This window comes from Sander vitreus, chromosome 3 (assembly GCF_031162955.1).
Source record: "Sander vitreus isolate 19-12246 chromosome 3, sanVit1, whole genome shotgun sequence".
Taxonomy (NCBI): domain Eukaryota; kingdom Metazoa; phylum Chordata; class Actinopteri; order Perciformes; family Percidae; genus Sander; species Sander vitreus.
This window is the reverse complement of record NC_135857.1, coordinates 3,967,184-3,983,870: the sequence shown is the minus strand read 5'-3', so window position 1 is coordinate 3,983,870 and position 16,687 is coordinate 3,967,184. Positions and strand designations below refer to the sequence as shown.

The 16,687-nt window shown below is 42.2% G+C and overlaps 2 protein-coding genes across 3 annotated transcripts in view; one reads left to right on the top strand and one right to left on the bottom strand.

The window, feature by feature from the left end:
- LOC144515165 (LHFPL tetraspan subfamily member 6 protein) overlaps positions 1 to 11,214 on the bottom strand; it is a 62,121-nt gene extending 50,907 nt beyond the window's left edge. The window contains exons 1-2 of the mRNA XM_078245764.1: positions 10,904 to 11,214; positions 9,558 to 10,075 (exon numbers count right to left, since the gene is read on the bottom strand). Coding sequence (XP_078101890.1) covers positions 9,558 to 9,942 — 385 coding nt within the window. The 5' untranslated portion in view covers positions 9,943 to 10,075; positions 10,904 to 11,214. The remainder of the gene's footprint in view (positions 1 to 9,557; positions 10,076 to 10,903) is intronic.
- Positions 11,215 to 12,645: 1,431 nt separating this feature from the next.
- cog6 (component of oligomeric golgi complex 6) overlaps positions 12,646 to 16,687 on the top strand; it is a 33,222-nt gene continuing 29,180 nt past the window's right edge. For both annotated transcript variants that reach the window (XM_078245762.1, XM_078245761.1), the window contains exons 1-4: positions 12,646 to 12,852; positions 13,265 to 13,408; positions 15,044 to 15,115; positions 15,342 to 15,400. In XM_078245762.1, coding sequence (XP_078101888.1) covers positions 12,715 to 12,852; positions 13,265 to 13,408; positions 15,044 to 15,115; positions 15,342 to 15,400 — 413 coding nt within the window. In that variant the 5' untranslated portion in view covers positions 12,646 to 12,714. The remainder of the gene's footprint in view (positions 12,853 to 13,264; positions 13,409 to 15,043; positions 15,116 to 15,341; positions 15,401 to 16,687) is intronic.

Genomic DNA, 16,687 nt, shown 5'->3' with positions numbered 1-16,687 from the left:
AATAATCCTCACATTTAAGAAGCTGAAACCAGCAAATGGTTGACATTGTTGCTTGGTAGATTACTTACAAATTAACAATTAACACTATCAAATGTATATCCCAAACTCATGAACTGTCAGGCTCCCTTGCTCTCTGTTTTTATAGCTGCATTAATGCCAGACACGAACACAGAAACACCAGACACGTTTTCTGGAACAGTTATGTTCTGAGTGACAAAAACAACCCGATATGCAGCACGCCTGCTACTATGGCAGTGAAAACAATGACTTAACAGAGGAACAGACTGAAATAACCCTTCTGTCTGTCCTTTGGTTCCCCAGACTTCCTGTTTGACAAAACTAAATCCCTGTTGATGCTGGGCTTTCCGCCCTGTTTCTCTCTGTTTCTGTCTCACTCTTTTTTTTTTTCATCCGTTCTCTCATTCTGTCGAAGCCCAGGTCCACTCTTCGGGTCACTGGGTACTGGCCCAATCTATTTTTCTTTTAGCTTGCAGCAGACAGCAATGTGCACAGCCACTGCAAGGAGGAGGAGGAGAGTGAGGAAGGAGATGGAGAAGGAGAGAGGAAGGACACAGAGGGGTGGACATCAAGCAGAATTAGGGGAAAGGTGAAACAAGCCTGAACCGGAGAGTAGTAGAGAAGACTGAGCACTGAAAATAATACTGTCACCCGAAAGGTTAGAACGGGGGGGCAGAAAAGGAGGTGGGAGTTTATTCTGAGAAAGAGTGAAGGGTGAAGGAGAAAGATAGACCAGAGCATTGGAGAGAATAGACTGCCTGTGGTGAAATGGCAACGTTTCACTGCTCTCCAAACACCCTTGTGGTAATGTTGGCGGGGGTTTAGGGAACTGTATGTTGAGCAAAAATAGCTGCTGGGCTCAATGAGTGCCTTACAGTGTTGCAAGAGTGGTCTGCACTTTAGGTGATCAATCAACTCAGAGGAAGAGACATCCACTTTATAACCATCAGCGGCCGGAAACGTAAGCAATGAAGAGCGAGATAGCGTTCTAAAAACCGTTACACAAGACTCTTGTCAGTAGTGAAAAGGCCTGGCTTCCTCCTCTCTAACATATGGGCCGGTGCTATTTCATTAGTTTTTATGCAATGCCTACATGGCAGATGAGACAGTGTAGTCCATCATCATCACATCAAACTGGCAGGCATATGAGGAGGAAGGAATACAGATTTTGGAAGTAAAAAGATAACACGGCGCGTCAGGGAATATTTGCCCACCGCCCCGGAAATGTCTTGTGATCCGACACCATGAAACAATGACTGTCAAGAGACAGAATTTTCCCCCGGAAACATCAGCTCTTCATCCCAAAGCCTTTATATGGATGTGATTTCATTTTTGTTGTACCTCTTGAAAATGAGGTGCTGGTGGTGAGAGGGGAGTGGAAGCACACATTCTGGGACTGGGTGGGATCCAGCTGGCAAGAACTCACAAAGCCGACACAAGGACAAAGCTCCTGGCTGTGTTGGTATGGCTCTCAAACAGGACAACACACTCCTGTGCCAAACAGCCCTTGGCAACATTACGGAAGCCAAAATGGCAGCCCATCTGTAATTTATTTACATGTCTTTAAATGCATCGCTCGCGCTCGTGCCCTTGACATACACGTTGAGCCACAGAGGTAGGGCAGAAAGATGTGATTGAAATTGACTTGAAAGCTTTATTACATGTTACAAGTCACCTCTGGTGAAACGGTAGAGCTATACTCGGAAAATGATTAAAATGGAGACAAACTTAGGTAAAAGAGTTTTTCCATTGTGTTTTCTCTCTGTGGCTTCATATTGTTCATTTACTGACATCGCACACCAGTGTGGGCAGACGAGATGCTGGCACAGAGGTGTAAACAGAGCCAATCAGCCAGAAAACGAAATAGAGAAGCTTTCCCAGAAGGCAACACAGCCAATTATTTGATAGGTCAGATCAACTGCAACATCATTGGAGGCTGGTGTGGGATGTATTCAACCAGCAGGGCCAACAAGCCTGTGCAAACTGCAAAAACTGGATCCAGTGCATCGCATGGTTTCCCCCTCAAACATGTGCTTTTAGCTATTTCTACAACTGTGCTTTGGAGAAATAAAAAAAATAAAACCAATAAAAAAAAAAGTTTTGCAACTGGTCAAAACATAAATGTTGTCATCTCACTCTGAAAGACCTCACATGGGAGCATCACAAAGCAGAAATGCATGTGTGAAAACCCACATTTTTCTTATCCCATTTCATCAAAGCACTGCCAGAACCCAGTAGTAATATTTAATATAATAGACATTTAATGTCTCCAATCAATAATAAATGTTTTTAGCCCATCCCGGAGTGATGGCATTGAAAATGCCTCCTAAAGCTGTAAAGAGTTCTTGGTACTTCTCCCAACAATGACAGACAAAATGACACCGTATAGATTCCCTGCCGACCACAACCTTCCCTTGTGGCAGTGAAATATGCTGCGTTGAGCTGTTTTTTTAAAGTTGTTTTGTTACATCCCTTTGGGACAGTACACCTCATAAGTCTGCACTAGGGGTGGAACGGTACACTGAAGTCACGGTTCGGTTCATACCTCGGGTCAGACATCACGGTTCGGTTCGGTTCGGTACAATGGAGGGAAAAGCATAACAAAAATGCAGAGGGCAATTTTTTTTTATTGTTCATGTCTCAGGCTGTACCACCTAGTGTCATCCAGTCTCTCCCCTGAGCTAGCTGCAACAGCCTGAAGCGTATAAAGTAAGATGTAAACAGTAGGCTAAACAATAAGTAGGCTACCCCACATCATCTCCAGACTCCATCTGGAACTTGTAAACAAAATAAGACAATCAGCTAGTAGTGTGATATGGGAGACCAGCGCTGCTCTCATATGTGAATGCACAGAGCAGGGGTGTTAAAAGAGCAGCTTCGGTTACACAGAGCAGTTGGCGAATTGTGGCGTTAGCGTCACACGCTAACAGCAAAGCTAACGGCGGAGCTAACAGCCAACAGTGGAGCAAACAGCGAAGCAAATGGGCCTGGAAGCCATTTGTGGTCGAGGCGAGAAGGGATACAGCTACAGTACATCTGTGTTCGGTTGTATATGGAAGGGACTAGTTTGCTTTGTGTGGACTCACTGAACCAACTCGACATGTAGGCGGAATTTGGGAGCTTCAGAGCTAAGGCGGGGCTACAGATTAAGTAAGATTAGTAACAGTAGCTCCACATTACATTAATTAATTTGCACGCGAGTTTTATTTATTTTTACACCGTGTATTCTCCGTGTAAATTCATGTACCGAACCGAGACGCCCGTGCCGTTTCGGTTCAATACGAATACATGTACCGTTCCACCCCTAGTCTGCACCTCCTCTGAAACAGCAGCAGCTCTTATGAAATGCTCTGCCTACATACTGCCCCAACAAACACCCTGTAAAAGACCAAGTACAGCCTGTCATGCATCATATTGTTTGTCTTGTTATTTCGCCTTCACTTTCAAGGACGCAGCAGTTCAACACCAGTTCTATAACTCAATAAAATAAAGCCTTTATCCTCCAGCCTGGAGCAGCTAGATCTCCTGACATTTTTATCAAGAGTTAAAGTAATCTCAATCCAGCTGACATTCTCAGCAGGTCAATGCAATCGTATTTTCTTTTTGAGATTTCGGGCATGTTTTGGAACAATGCTTTATCACTGCCTCTCCTAATGTGACTTGTGATGTTATTTGGGCTTCAAATGCTGCCAATCAACCTTTGGAACCTTTGTTTTTTGGGTCACAGCAGTTTTATTTGATTGATTGTCTTGAAAGGGCAACAGGGTGTAGTTGTCACTGACGTAAACTGGGTCTACATTTGCAATTCATGTTACTAAATGGACATCACCGCACTTCAGAGGAGGCAAAACAAATTAAATACTTTGACATCCACAATAAAATATATATAATATTAAAATCAGATGGTACACAATCTAGGTATAGCTATTTTAACTTGCCTTTATAATTTACCTCTGGCTCTAGCACAGACAACCATTTCAAACTGCTTTTCTTAGCTACTTTTCCAAATTTGGCATCTAGCCCTTATTGTCTTTTTCAGCACAGTTCACAAAAGTTCTGACTGCTGTGTACTGGTATTCTTTCTCAAACTCCAACTGCACCACAGTCATTTGAGAAAGTTCAATTTAATTTCTCTAAGATATCAAAACATTCCCAAACCATCCCATAAGCAGATCAGGCATCTCACTTTTATAAGCCCATACAAAATCAGAAATATTATAAAGTGAAAGTAGTATCTGAGTATGAAAAGACAGCCCGACCAAGATAGTGATGGGAGGCCTGACGCAACCATCGCTATCCCTAATATTTAATTGGTGAGGGAGCAGACCTGTCATCCAATCACAGGGCCTGTCAGTCATCAAGAGGCAATCAAATAACAAAATGTCAAAACCAAACTACCTGTCAGGTGAAGAGAGGAAAGAGACGAAATAAACGAGGACACAAAAGCACAAATTAAAAGCAGGTTATCGAACCGAGTAAGTGTTTTAAAAAAGGTACATAGAGATAAATAGCTTTCCTCCCGCTCCCACTGTGCACAGCTCTGCTTGAGGAACCCAAAGACAAGGCGAGGCTCTGCAGGGGGGGGGGGGGGGGGGGACAAAATCCCTAACAACCAAATCCAAGTCAAGAATCTTTTCATGTCTGCGAAACAGTGGTTTGGAGTCATCACCGCTGCATAACTAAGACAAGAAACTACAGTACAGGCAGTTGTTTAATGTAAGCAGCACAGAGCTCTCAGGTCTTTGATTTATGTGCCAGAACAGTCTCATAGTCTCATACTCAGACTCTCTGGCCTGTAGAGGAAATATGGGCCTTTGCCATCAGCAATTAACCAACTCTGGAACAACTTGCCCATAGTGAACTTGGAAGAAAAAAGCATTATAAGAGGCAAGCAACAACACTAGGAACAATAATAGTTATTGTTAAAAGGTATTCCTTCAGTCAGGGCTGCAGCTAATGAGTTAAAGCCCTGATAAATCCTATCAACATCAATCTATTGCTTGGGATTGAGATAAATTACAGGGGGATATAAAGTGGATGTTTTACTCGTGGCAGCCCAGAGGCCCTGGCCTCCCTGGTAAGATACTCTTCATTAGTGGCCTACAAAAGGAGCAGAGGAAACACAATAGGAGGAAGACACTGGCATCAGACAGTGAACCATGAGGCTCCTTTGCATCTGGTGATTTCAAATGCGTTGCCTCACCAACTGTTTGCCTCATTTATTCCCTCTCACTGCTCCCACTAATCGCTGAGATTTGATCATATCTCTCGGCACACATTCTGGTTTTCCCCCTGCGGCTCTTTATTTCTCAGCGAGGTTCTTGGTTAATAAGAAGTGAATGCTGAATGTTTCAATCATCAGGTATTTTTCCTTTCTCCCTTCTCACTCCCAATTTACCCTGCCCGCCTCCACATTTCTACACTCTTTGTAAGTGATTGAAGACAATACATGGAGCAGCCCACTGAGCTTCCCAATTGTGTCACTTCCAATTAGACCTTCTGAGAAATATGCCCTTTGGCTCACCAGCATTCAAGTTTAAGAGAACTGAGCGGCGCCCCTTGTATTGTACCCCGCCTTCCTTCGCTCTCCCTCCATCTAAATTCATGTGTGTCTGCATGTGTGAGTCTACGAAAGAGAGAAATCGCAAGAAAGACAGACAGGGATTTTTTTTTAATCCTATAACCAAAAATAGCAGTTTGCTGTAATACTGTATGTATGGGGCTGCTGTGAGCTTAAAATGAGCTCCCCTTACATGAAAGTGCACATTTCTGAATAAGCCAACCAGCCTTCACCTTAATCATCCTCCATATTATACATCATTAATACTGATGTTCCTAAGTAGCTAAGAACTAGGACGTGGCACGTTATGGTGGTCCTGTGTAGCTCTGCAGCTCTGTCAAATCTGCCTGCAACCTGTTTTTCTGTCACATAACTTTTTAAAGCCACACTGAAGTGATGGGGATTGTAAATAGCAGAGTGGTGAGCCACAGTATGCGAGCAAACGTTTTGGAGTTAATGAGAGGGCTGGAGCACTGCAGCTTCTTAAACTAGGGCAGAGAAACTTGTTACTTCAGTGGAAGCATTCCCTCAGACCTCGTGCCCCGGACAACACATGTGCAAAACCAACGGTACACTTAAAGCTGGTGCCGTGTGGAGCTGTGTCCACTTACTGCAATCAAACAAACAAACAAACAGACAGACAGACAGAAAGACATTTCCATGGCCAGAGCTGCAGCGTGGACAGGACTCTATTTTTGCAAAGAGAAATAGAAAGGGCGTGGGTTTCCTTTCAACTCTAAGGGGGGCATTGTGGATCAAAACCAGAGCACAAAATCACAGATATATTTTGGGCAGCCCAAATGAAGCTCAATTTTCCATCATTTCATCAGCCAAACTAAACACAAAATATATGAATTGATGCCAAAATATGCAGCACATATAGTAAAACACAGGAAGGTATTAAGAAAAGGAAAAGTGTTCTTCATCAAACTATACGCTCCACCGATGTTTACAATAAGTGCGCCCAATCCAAGCTTTTTAAAATGGGGCTAAAGCCACACCTTTGGCACCAACACAACTCATAAAATCAAATCAATTTATTGAAACGTTCTTTCAAATATTCACTCCATCCAGTACAGCAATGTGCAGAATTGTGTGTGTTGCTTTTAAACTGCAGTCATGAGTTAAGAAATGTAAAGTAAAACGACGTCATTAGTAGTCTCGCGTTGCCAGACCTATCTCCACAGCGCTGTGGAGTAAAAAGTAGGAGAAAAAAACTCTCTGGGTTGTTTGCATTTCTTTACACCAATCACAATCGTCGTGGGCGGCGCTAAGTTCCGGACGCAGCGACGGTGGCTCTGCTAAATAGTCTCGGGAAGGAACTTGTTTTGGTGGAACATTTGCATCCCTCAAAAGAAAACGCCACATACAATATTAAATGAAGTTAACTGTTCACACAATACAGTAAGGTGAGCTATTTAAATCAGTTGGATACATGGTTAAACCCATAGACTGTATATTAATGGTTTGCCGTTACGGGCGCAGCCAAAGAATTTCTAATAAGGGAAGAAGTTCCACTCTCCCGTTCCTTCTGAACTGGTTGCAGTTCCACCAGAGTTCCATATAGGGGGCGCTCACAGGCCAGTGCGGAATGAATGGGACTCTATGGAGCTATACCCCTCAAAATCCACTTTTCTCAGGATATCATTTTTTGTCTAGTAATTTGAATGTTGCATTCGAAAGGGGAGGCTAAGAACATACACACTGCTGGGTTAGATTTTTTTAAAGTAGCTTTTTTGTTCTAAAAAGCCTTTTAAAATGTCAATGACGTCATACACATATACGGCCAGAGATACTGCTTTACGGCAAGCTCTGAGTCGCTTCCTTTGTTCTCTCGAGGCATCGACAACACAGCTGACAGGTTAGGCTCTCCCTGTTAATACAACACAGCTGACAGGTTAGACTCTCCCTGTTAATACAATACAGCTGACAGGTTAGACTCTCCCTGTTAATACAACACAGCTGACAGGTTAGACTCTCCCTGTTAATACAACACAGCTGACAGGTTAGACTCTCCCTGTTAATACAACACAGCTGACAGGTTAGACTCTCCCTGTTAATACAACACAGCTGACAGGTTAGACTCTCCCTGTTAATACAACACAGCTGACAGATTAGACTCTCCCTGTTAATACAACACAGCTGACAGGTTAGACTCTCCCTGTTAATACAACACAGCTGACAGGTTAGACTCTCCCTGTTAATACAACACAGCTGACAGGTTAGACTCTCCCTGTTAATACAACACAGCTGACAGGTTAGACTCTCCCTGTTAATACAACACAGCTGACAGGTTAGACTCTCCCTGTTAATACAACACAGCTGACAGATTAGACTCTCCCTGTTAATACAACACAGCTGACAGGTTAGACTCTCCCTGTTAATACAACACAGCTGACAGGTTAGACTCTCCCTGTTAATACAACACAGCTGACAGATTAGACTCTCCCTGTTAATACACGTGCTAGAAAGAGGTTTGCTAATGTTTTAAAGACCACGCGGAAATATTCACTCTGACATTCTGGTTCTGCTTCGGATGCCGTCAAGCGGGATCTCCGATCATAATCAGTCCTTCACTGACCAATCAGCATTCATTAGCAGAATGCTAGCGTGTTATGGGCAACAACGACTCAACCTGTAAGAAATCGAAAGGACATAAGTACTCGTTCATTCAACTTTCGACCTATAAGCCATGTTGAACTTGCAAAAACTACAATCAGATCTGAGATTTCTCAACGACAATCAGGCGAAAGAGACAAATTTAGCCGTCTAGCTCCATAGAGTCCCATTCATTTTGAACTGGACCGCGATCACCCCCAGTGGAACTCTGGTGGAACTGCAACCAAATTCGGTACAATGGGGCTGAATAGGGAGTGGACAGACACCCTCGCTTTATCGCTGATTTTAAAATCAACGAGACCATAATTCAAAAAATGAACATCATTCTGTGTTGCAGAAGACTTAAAACTAGCGATTGCGACCATAAACTCATTATGAAAATGTTTACTGAGGTAATAAATCAAGTGAGAAGTGGGTCACTTTCTCATAGACTTCTACAGAAACCGACCTCCTTTTTGCAACCGCACGTGTCTCCCCCTGCTGGAATTCAGATAGAATGCAGGTTTAAGGCACTTCCGCATTTGCAGCACTTCGCCAAACCGGCTGCGTTGTCCATTAATATTAACAGTCTATGGTTAAACCTCATTGGCTCTTGCAGTGTATCTCCGTGTGTATTTCGTCCACAGCAATCCCACCAATTGGTCCCAAAACGTCCCAGTTAGAGAGTAAAGGCCGTAAACATATTCTTTGTAAATCTTTACAATGATTCCCTGAAAGAACATTTGGCGTCAGGCCTGCCTCGTTGGACAATCCAAATTTTCTTTAAAACTTGCCATTTTCAGCGTGTAGCTTGCTAGCTCGAAGGTTGTTGTTGTTTCCCGTAGCGGAGGGATTTTGAGAACAGCGACACACAGAGAGAGGAAGGTGTGGGACAACGCCTGACATGTCGGGCTTTATTGTGTGGAAATGTACTTGTGTTGATCCAGACTATTAACCGAATTACATGACCACATCTCACTGGGACACTTTTAATTTCTTGTGGAGCCGGGTATCTATGGAAACAACAGCTTTTCTGGGCCGACAGCAGGTTTGTTGGCAAAGAAAAGTTGGCCAGAGGTGACGTTTTCATGGTTATCAAGACTTCTATGCCTCATTGTTCCCTCACCAATGTGATCTTGCTGCACTCCCGTCAGAGAGTTCAAAACAAATTTTATGAGAAGTTAATTACAACCATTAAAACCTCCCAGTTCTCTATACAAAATCGATATCTTCGGAGTTAAATTAAAACCTGTCGTCTTCCTGTAGTCTTTCAGTACAAAGCAAACCATCCAAACAACCTCTGCTCTGCATCCCCCTCAGTCAGAACAGAACTACCCACTGCAGACACAAACACAAACAAATCACAGAGACGTAAACTCACCTCCAACAAACTGGATGCCGCCGGCCACCCGGCCGATTGTACGCGAGATGAGGTCAGAGATGCAGCAGCCCATGAGAGCTGTGAGGGCCACCAGCAGGAGGAGGCCACATCCCACGCCCGTCACCACTGTGCAGATCCTCCACTCCAGACTCGGGATGCCGTTGAAGGAAGCGTAGCGCCCGCACTGCTCCAGCATCACCGTGGCTTGCTTCTCCTCGTCCCTCACTGGGTAGGAGCAGCGCCTGAACGTGCCAAAGGACACTGGCTTGTCCATCTGTGTCCCCAGCAGCCAGTAGGGCATGAAGAAGCCAACGCAGGAGGCAGCGGCACACAGCAGGGACAGCAGGGCCCAGATAACACCCGTACATGTCAGACTAGAAGCCATGGTAAACAGTCTGCGAACGGTTCACACAGTCACTGAACTAACAGCAGTTATTTGAGCAGTCAGTGTGTTGTGGGAAGCCTGGCAGTGAGCATTTAACACCAGCAGCCTTCACCTTCTCAGTGACTCCGGGTCCCTGTCAGGAGGAAGACAAACAGAAGACAGAAAAGTCATCTGTGGGAACAAGTTGTTGGCTTTTGGAATAACATGAAAAGCCACAGCTGGATAAGCTGAAAACCCAAAAACCTGTTCCGCAGTCATTATAAGTGCAGCTATAAACACAGATATGAAAGAATCCAAGTAGAGAGTATTACTCATTAGTTTGTTAGATCTTTTTTCCCCTGCAGGCTAAAGCACTTTTCCCTAAACCACGAGGTAAGCAGATATATACACTTAACAAATTAGCAAACACAATCCAAAAATGATCAAACTCAGGCATACATTTCATACATCTTACTTATTTCTTTAAGCATTTCGTTCATCAACATATAGGAATGTTGAGAAATAATTAACAATCCTAGCTGTTAGTTCACATACATAATTCAGCACGTTTGAGGCTGCAGTGGATATGCATAACAACTAGAATACCCCTACAGGTAGGCTATTATTGGAACAACTAGTATTATTAGGTATGGTTACTGTGATTTAGCATTCCTATTATAAACTTTATAATATCATATACACATCACAGCAGAACTACAAACAACGCAACCTGTTATAGAACTATAATGCCATATGAAATAGCCATTAAGTACCACAGACGCAATGGAAACTGGACATTTGGTTGAGGAAAGACAGTAGAAAGTCCCTGCAGGAGCAGCTACTAGGAACATATAGTGATTTTTCGTTAGGGGTGACCTCAAGGAACACGCTGTATTATCGCAGTGCTCACACTGTAGGAATGTGAATCAGGACAACAAGGCAAAGAAAAAGGACGAAATAAAAGAGGAAGAAATAAGCTTACATGTTGGGAGAGCTCCGGAATAAGGTGCGCTCGGTGGACACTGAGAGCTTATTTCCATCTGCTGACTCCAGCTGTGTTGGGTCTCAAATCAAACTTTTCTTCAGTCGAGGAGAAAAAAAAGAAAAGAAAAGAAATCATTCGTTCGAGCAAAGAACGTAAATCCCAAAAGTGACCGCAGAATCCGTTCACAAATCACTTCTTCCTCATCAATATATTTGGCCGAGGCACAGATCAATTATTCACTCCTGTGCTGTGGAGAAACGTGCAGCGCTCACTGACTGGACTCCTGTTTCCACATTCCTGCTCAGAGAGAGAGAGAGAGAGAGAGAGAGAGAGAGAGAGGGGCGGGGAGGGGGCGTGTCCATGAAACAATCCCGGGAGGTGACCATCAATCACACAAATCCCCATCCAGGGGCTGGACTCACCGCTAGGCCTGCTATCATTCCCTACATGTATGCTCCTGATGCATTCAAGGACGCCACGTAAACTGCATCAGACTTGGAAATAACAATTCTGAATCTAATCCAGTAAACGTCAGAATCAGAATCAGCTTTATTGGCCAGGTTTGCGCCAACAAACTCTGGTTAATCTTCGCTCTCAAAGTACAACACTCACTTAACACATAAAGAATAAAAACAGAAAGGATAGTAAGAAATATTTTTAAAAAAACACAGTATAACAATACAATAGAATTTACAAATTGACAAGAAATATACAATAACAATTGAAGAGAGGGAAGGTATAGTGCAATATCAGAGATTAAAGATTTAAATATAAATACAAATATAGTGCAAGTCAATGGCGTTGTTGTAGCGATCAAAGTTGGGAAAGTGAGTGATGAAGGTATTAGTGTAGTATAGTAGAATATGGTAATTATCATTATTAATACATATCTTACATTTGGTATAATTATGGTTTTAAACGTTTCTTCATTTTTTTTGTTTTATGTATGTTGCATGTTGAGTCTGCCTTGGTATTTATAACTTCTTGAGACAGTGTTGAAAATAAGTGTTCTCACTTTAACATGTTACCTTTTGGAGTCAATGTGTTCTGTCGATTAATAAATACAACTAAAGAAATAGTTTGGAAGTATCAGGTGATTTTAAAGCAGCACAATCCGATATTAAGCCTGATATATTAACACTACTATTAACTACTGTACGGCCTGTGTGTACTTTGCCCTTTATAAACTGATAGTAATTATAATATATCTGCGGTTTATTAATAAATCAAGTCATATTAGCACCATAGCCTACTATCAGGTTGGTTTACTGTAAACTTTTACATCATTAATTTGATCTGACTTATTTATTGATATAACAATTATTATAATAATTTATTTACATATTTCCAACCGCATTTTAACGCAGCATTGCTCTTTCTCTCTCACTTTAAAACATCCCCTCTTTAAATTATGGTCTTGTTTATCTTATCTCTAAAAGTTAATCTGACTCAGATACTGACCTAATGAACTGGCTAAATGAGCCTCATAACTCCACCGCTCTACCTTGTAACGTTAAAGCATATGACATTAAAACTCCAGAATAATATAATAACACAGCTTCTTCAAGGATCGAGAAAGCCTAAAGGGGAAGAAATATTATATTTGCATGATAACATTGCCGTCATTGTCGTCATCAGGCCTTGATGACATCACCTCTTTAGTAAACAACGTATTTTAACAAAAAATAAAATATACCCGCGTAGCGGAACCTATCGTTCTCCTCCATATATCTACACGCCCACCGGACGTTAATTTCAAACGGACCAAAACATTTTCCCGAAAGTTGACGTGGAGGTGTTTGTGTACAATGGCTGATACTAAAGTAGAAATTTCAACTGATAGCTCCACTGTAACACCGAACACAAATGCGGCTTCTCAACAACCCAATAACCCGCTGTCAAGGAAGCTTAACAAAATACTGGAGACGAGGCTTGACAATGACAAGGTAAGATGGAAGAGTTTAGCTTCTGGCTAGCCAGCCAACATTAACGTTAGCTGAAAATGCAAGCTAGTCGCGTCACAACTGAACATAATTCTGTTCTTAGGTGATGTTGTTGTTGTCAACCACACAGGGAGAAATGTTTGGAGGAAATGATACAGTTCCTCACCAACAACGCCTAGTATAGACTGTATAAACGTGTGTGTCGTGGCCTAGCTTGTAGCCCCATCACAATCAGTTTCCCAATCCGAGGTACTGAAGGTTTAACATGAATCCACGTTAACGAAGGGAAACGTATTCTGACAGTGATTGATGCAGCTTGTTCCGCGCAGGTTTGTGTACAAGGCTAACGTATTCTCAGTGATGCAATATTTGTCACAACACCCAACTAACATGATATCGGTATATGTGCTTTCAGGAGATGCTGGAGGCTCTGAAGGCGCTCTCTGTGTTCTTCACTGAAAACAGTTTGCGCACGAGGAGAAATCTTCGCGGTGACATTGAGAGACGAAGCCTTTCGATCAACGAGGAGTTTGCACGAATATTTAAGGACGTAAAAGAGGTAACATAGAGATTTGCAATAAAATACAGTTTATTACCCTTACACCTTAAATAACTCCTTTTAACCAGCTAAAGCGCCTGTGCAGTAGGGCTGGGCGATATGGAGAAAATGAAATATCACGATATTTTTGATCAAATACCTCGATATCGATACCGCAACGATATTGTAGTGTTGACTATTGGTACTTTCACAAAAATATCTTCACACTTAGATTTTAGATAAATAATCATCAGTAATGTGGATCTAATGACTATGTGGGTAAAGGCAAATAATAGAACAGTTACAGCAGTCTGGTAAGTTCAGAAAATGACATCACTTTACTGTAATGCAGCCTTTAAAACCAGGAAAAGACAACACTTATGCCATATTACGATATCCAAAATCTAAGACGATATCTAGTCTCATATCACGATATCGATATAATATCGATATATTGCCCAGCCCTACTGTGCAGTGATTCCTTTTTAAAGACGAGGTGGGTTAACAACTGTTCTCTCATTCAGGCTGTTATGTAGTTTCACATCCAAATTGTTAAAGGTCCCATATTCTGCTCATTTCAGGTTCATACTTGTATTTTGGGTTTCTACTAGAACGTGGTTACATGCTTTAATGTCCAAAAACATTCTTTTTCTCATACTGCCTGTCTGAATATACCTGTGTTCCCCCTATGTCTGAAACGCTCCGTTGTAGCTCCTGTCTCTTTAAGTCCCCCTCCAAAAAAAAGCCCAGTCTGCTCTGATTGATCAGTGTTTTCAGGTCTTCCGCATCTGCGATCTTGGAGTCCTTGCATTGTCACTGCAGCCAGGGAATGACCGTAACGGCATTGTAGCGACACTTTCTATCTATAATATGGTTGTGACACAACTTCACAGAGTCCCGACTGCTCGTTTAAAGGCACAGTTTCTGAACACGAACTTTGTGCATTTCTCTGTGGATTTCAGCATTTTGATACTTTCACGGTATTTATACAGCACCCCGACCTGTTTTATAGTCAAAAAGACATGGAAATCTCTATTTTTGCAATATGGGGTCAACAACACAAACATCAGGCAGGACACCTCACACCCCGGACACTCCCTGTTCACCACCCTCCCCTCAGGTAGACTGAGAACCCCCAGCACACGCACAAATAGACTCTGGAGCAGCTTCTTCCCCAGAGCTGTGAACATATTACAGAAATCATACACACATCCACACATATAAACATAAAAACATACACACATCCCTTACCTCCTCAGTGCGGGCGGGCAGGCAGGCAGGCGGGCAGGCAGGCGGGCGGGCGGGCATATTATAAGACAGGGTGGGCGGGCGGGCGGGTGTTTGGTGATTAGATTAAAAAGGTTTTCAGTTCCCGGAGACACAGGTGTGATAGTGTTGTATAACCGCAGATCCAATTTAGGAAGTGCAGTTTAATGTTTAGGGAGTGACATGGAGTTTTAGGTTTAATGTTTAAGATTTTTTGAGAATGTTTTGGCAGCATCATCACAAGACCAACAACTGTAATGGAGAATCTGAAAACCTGTGATTAAAGCAGGCTACTTTTTAACAGTTTTGGCACTCGTTTGACTTTGCATGTGTGAACGGAGTTGCATCTGCCTCGTTGCTGTTGTAACTGTGACTTTGTGTTCTCCATAGGAGCTTGAAAGTGTTCATGAGGATGTCCAGGCCATGAGCACATGTTGTGAAGAAATGACCAATAGATTAAAGGTACGGTATATCATCTCTGCCTGTTGTTTGAAAATTCTTCTGTACATATGATGATATACTGAAGCTAGACTCTTCATCACAGCATATATTATGTATATATTTGTGTATGGTGTGTATCAAATGTGAAACATCAATCTGACACGTCATATGACAGATTTATTACATTTCTTTTGAGAACAATGTTTGTAAGCCATCTTTTAAAAACACAGCAACTTTTCTTCAACAGGCTGCGAAGGAGCAAACTCAAGACCTCATAGTAAAAACCAACAAGCTGCAGGGAGAAAAGTGAGTTGTGTGTGTGTTTGCATATGTGGGGATGTATGTGTGCATGTGTTACTGCCCAGGGTTAACCTTATAACCTGACATACAGTGCTCAGCATAAGTGAATACACCCATGCTAAAGTTGACTAAAAAGAGGAAAAAAAAAAAAAATCATCTTTAGGAAATTGATCTTAATGCCTTAATTAAAAAAAAAAATAGGAAAAATCCAACCTTTAAGGACACCAATTTTCTTTGTGAATGAATAATGTATCGTAAATAAATAAATGTTCTTCCTTAAAATACAGGGGGCATAAGTCAGTCCACCCCTATGTTAAATTCCCATAGAGGCAGGCAGATTTGTATTTTTAAAGGCCAGTTATTTCATGGATCCAGGATACTATGCATCCTGATAAAGTTCCCTTGGCCTTTGGAATTAAAATAGCCCCCCCCCCCCCAACATCATCACATACCCTTCACCATACCTAGAGACTGGCATGGTTTTATTTCAGTTAGCCTAATAGCTGGTTTGATTTGCATTGAGATGTGATTTTATGGAAAGTACCCCATTCCAATCTCTAGGTATGGTGAAGGGGATGTGATGATGTGGGTAGGGATCGACCAATATGGAACTTTTAGTGCCGATAGCGAATATATATTTTTTTTTTCATCAGCCTTAGCCGATGACCAATACGGGCCGCCGATATTTGGAGCCAATACTGCTTTTGCCCCATCAATTTACATCATAAAAATGTAAACCCTGCCGCACTGGATTTGTTTTCGGAATCTGCTCTGCCATTTCTTTAAAAATAATCAACAAAAACACAGATCAGTGTCACTTCTGCAATCATCTTACATTCATGTCACCCAAATTATGTGTGCAATGTGCATCATATGGATGGGTGCCCTGCATATGGTTAACTGTGCAAGGGTAAAAGGCTTTCATCAACATCTACAACACCGCCTTGATGATGCATTGCTTGCTGACATATTATAAGACAGATATAATCAGGTCATCACAAAATGTCCTTTGTCAACACGTTTCGGCAAACGCAGCAGCTGCGTATTGGCCGATGCACGTAAAAACGCAAATATCGGCCCGATATATCAGCCAGCCAATAAAATCGGTCTATTACTAGACGTGGGGCTATTTTAATTCCAAAGGCCAAGGGAACTTTATCAGGATCATAGTATCCTGGATCCATGAAATAACTGGCCTTTAAAAATACAAATCTGCCTGCCTCTATGGGAATTTAACATAGGGGTGGACTTACTTATGCCCCCTGTATTTTAAGGAAGAACATTTATTTATTT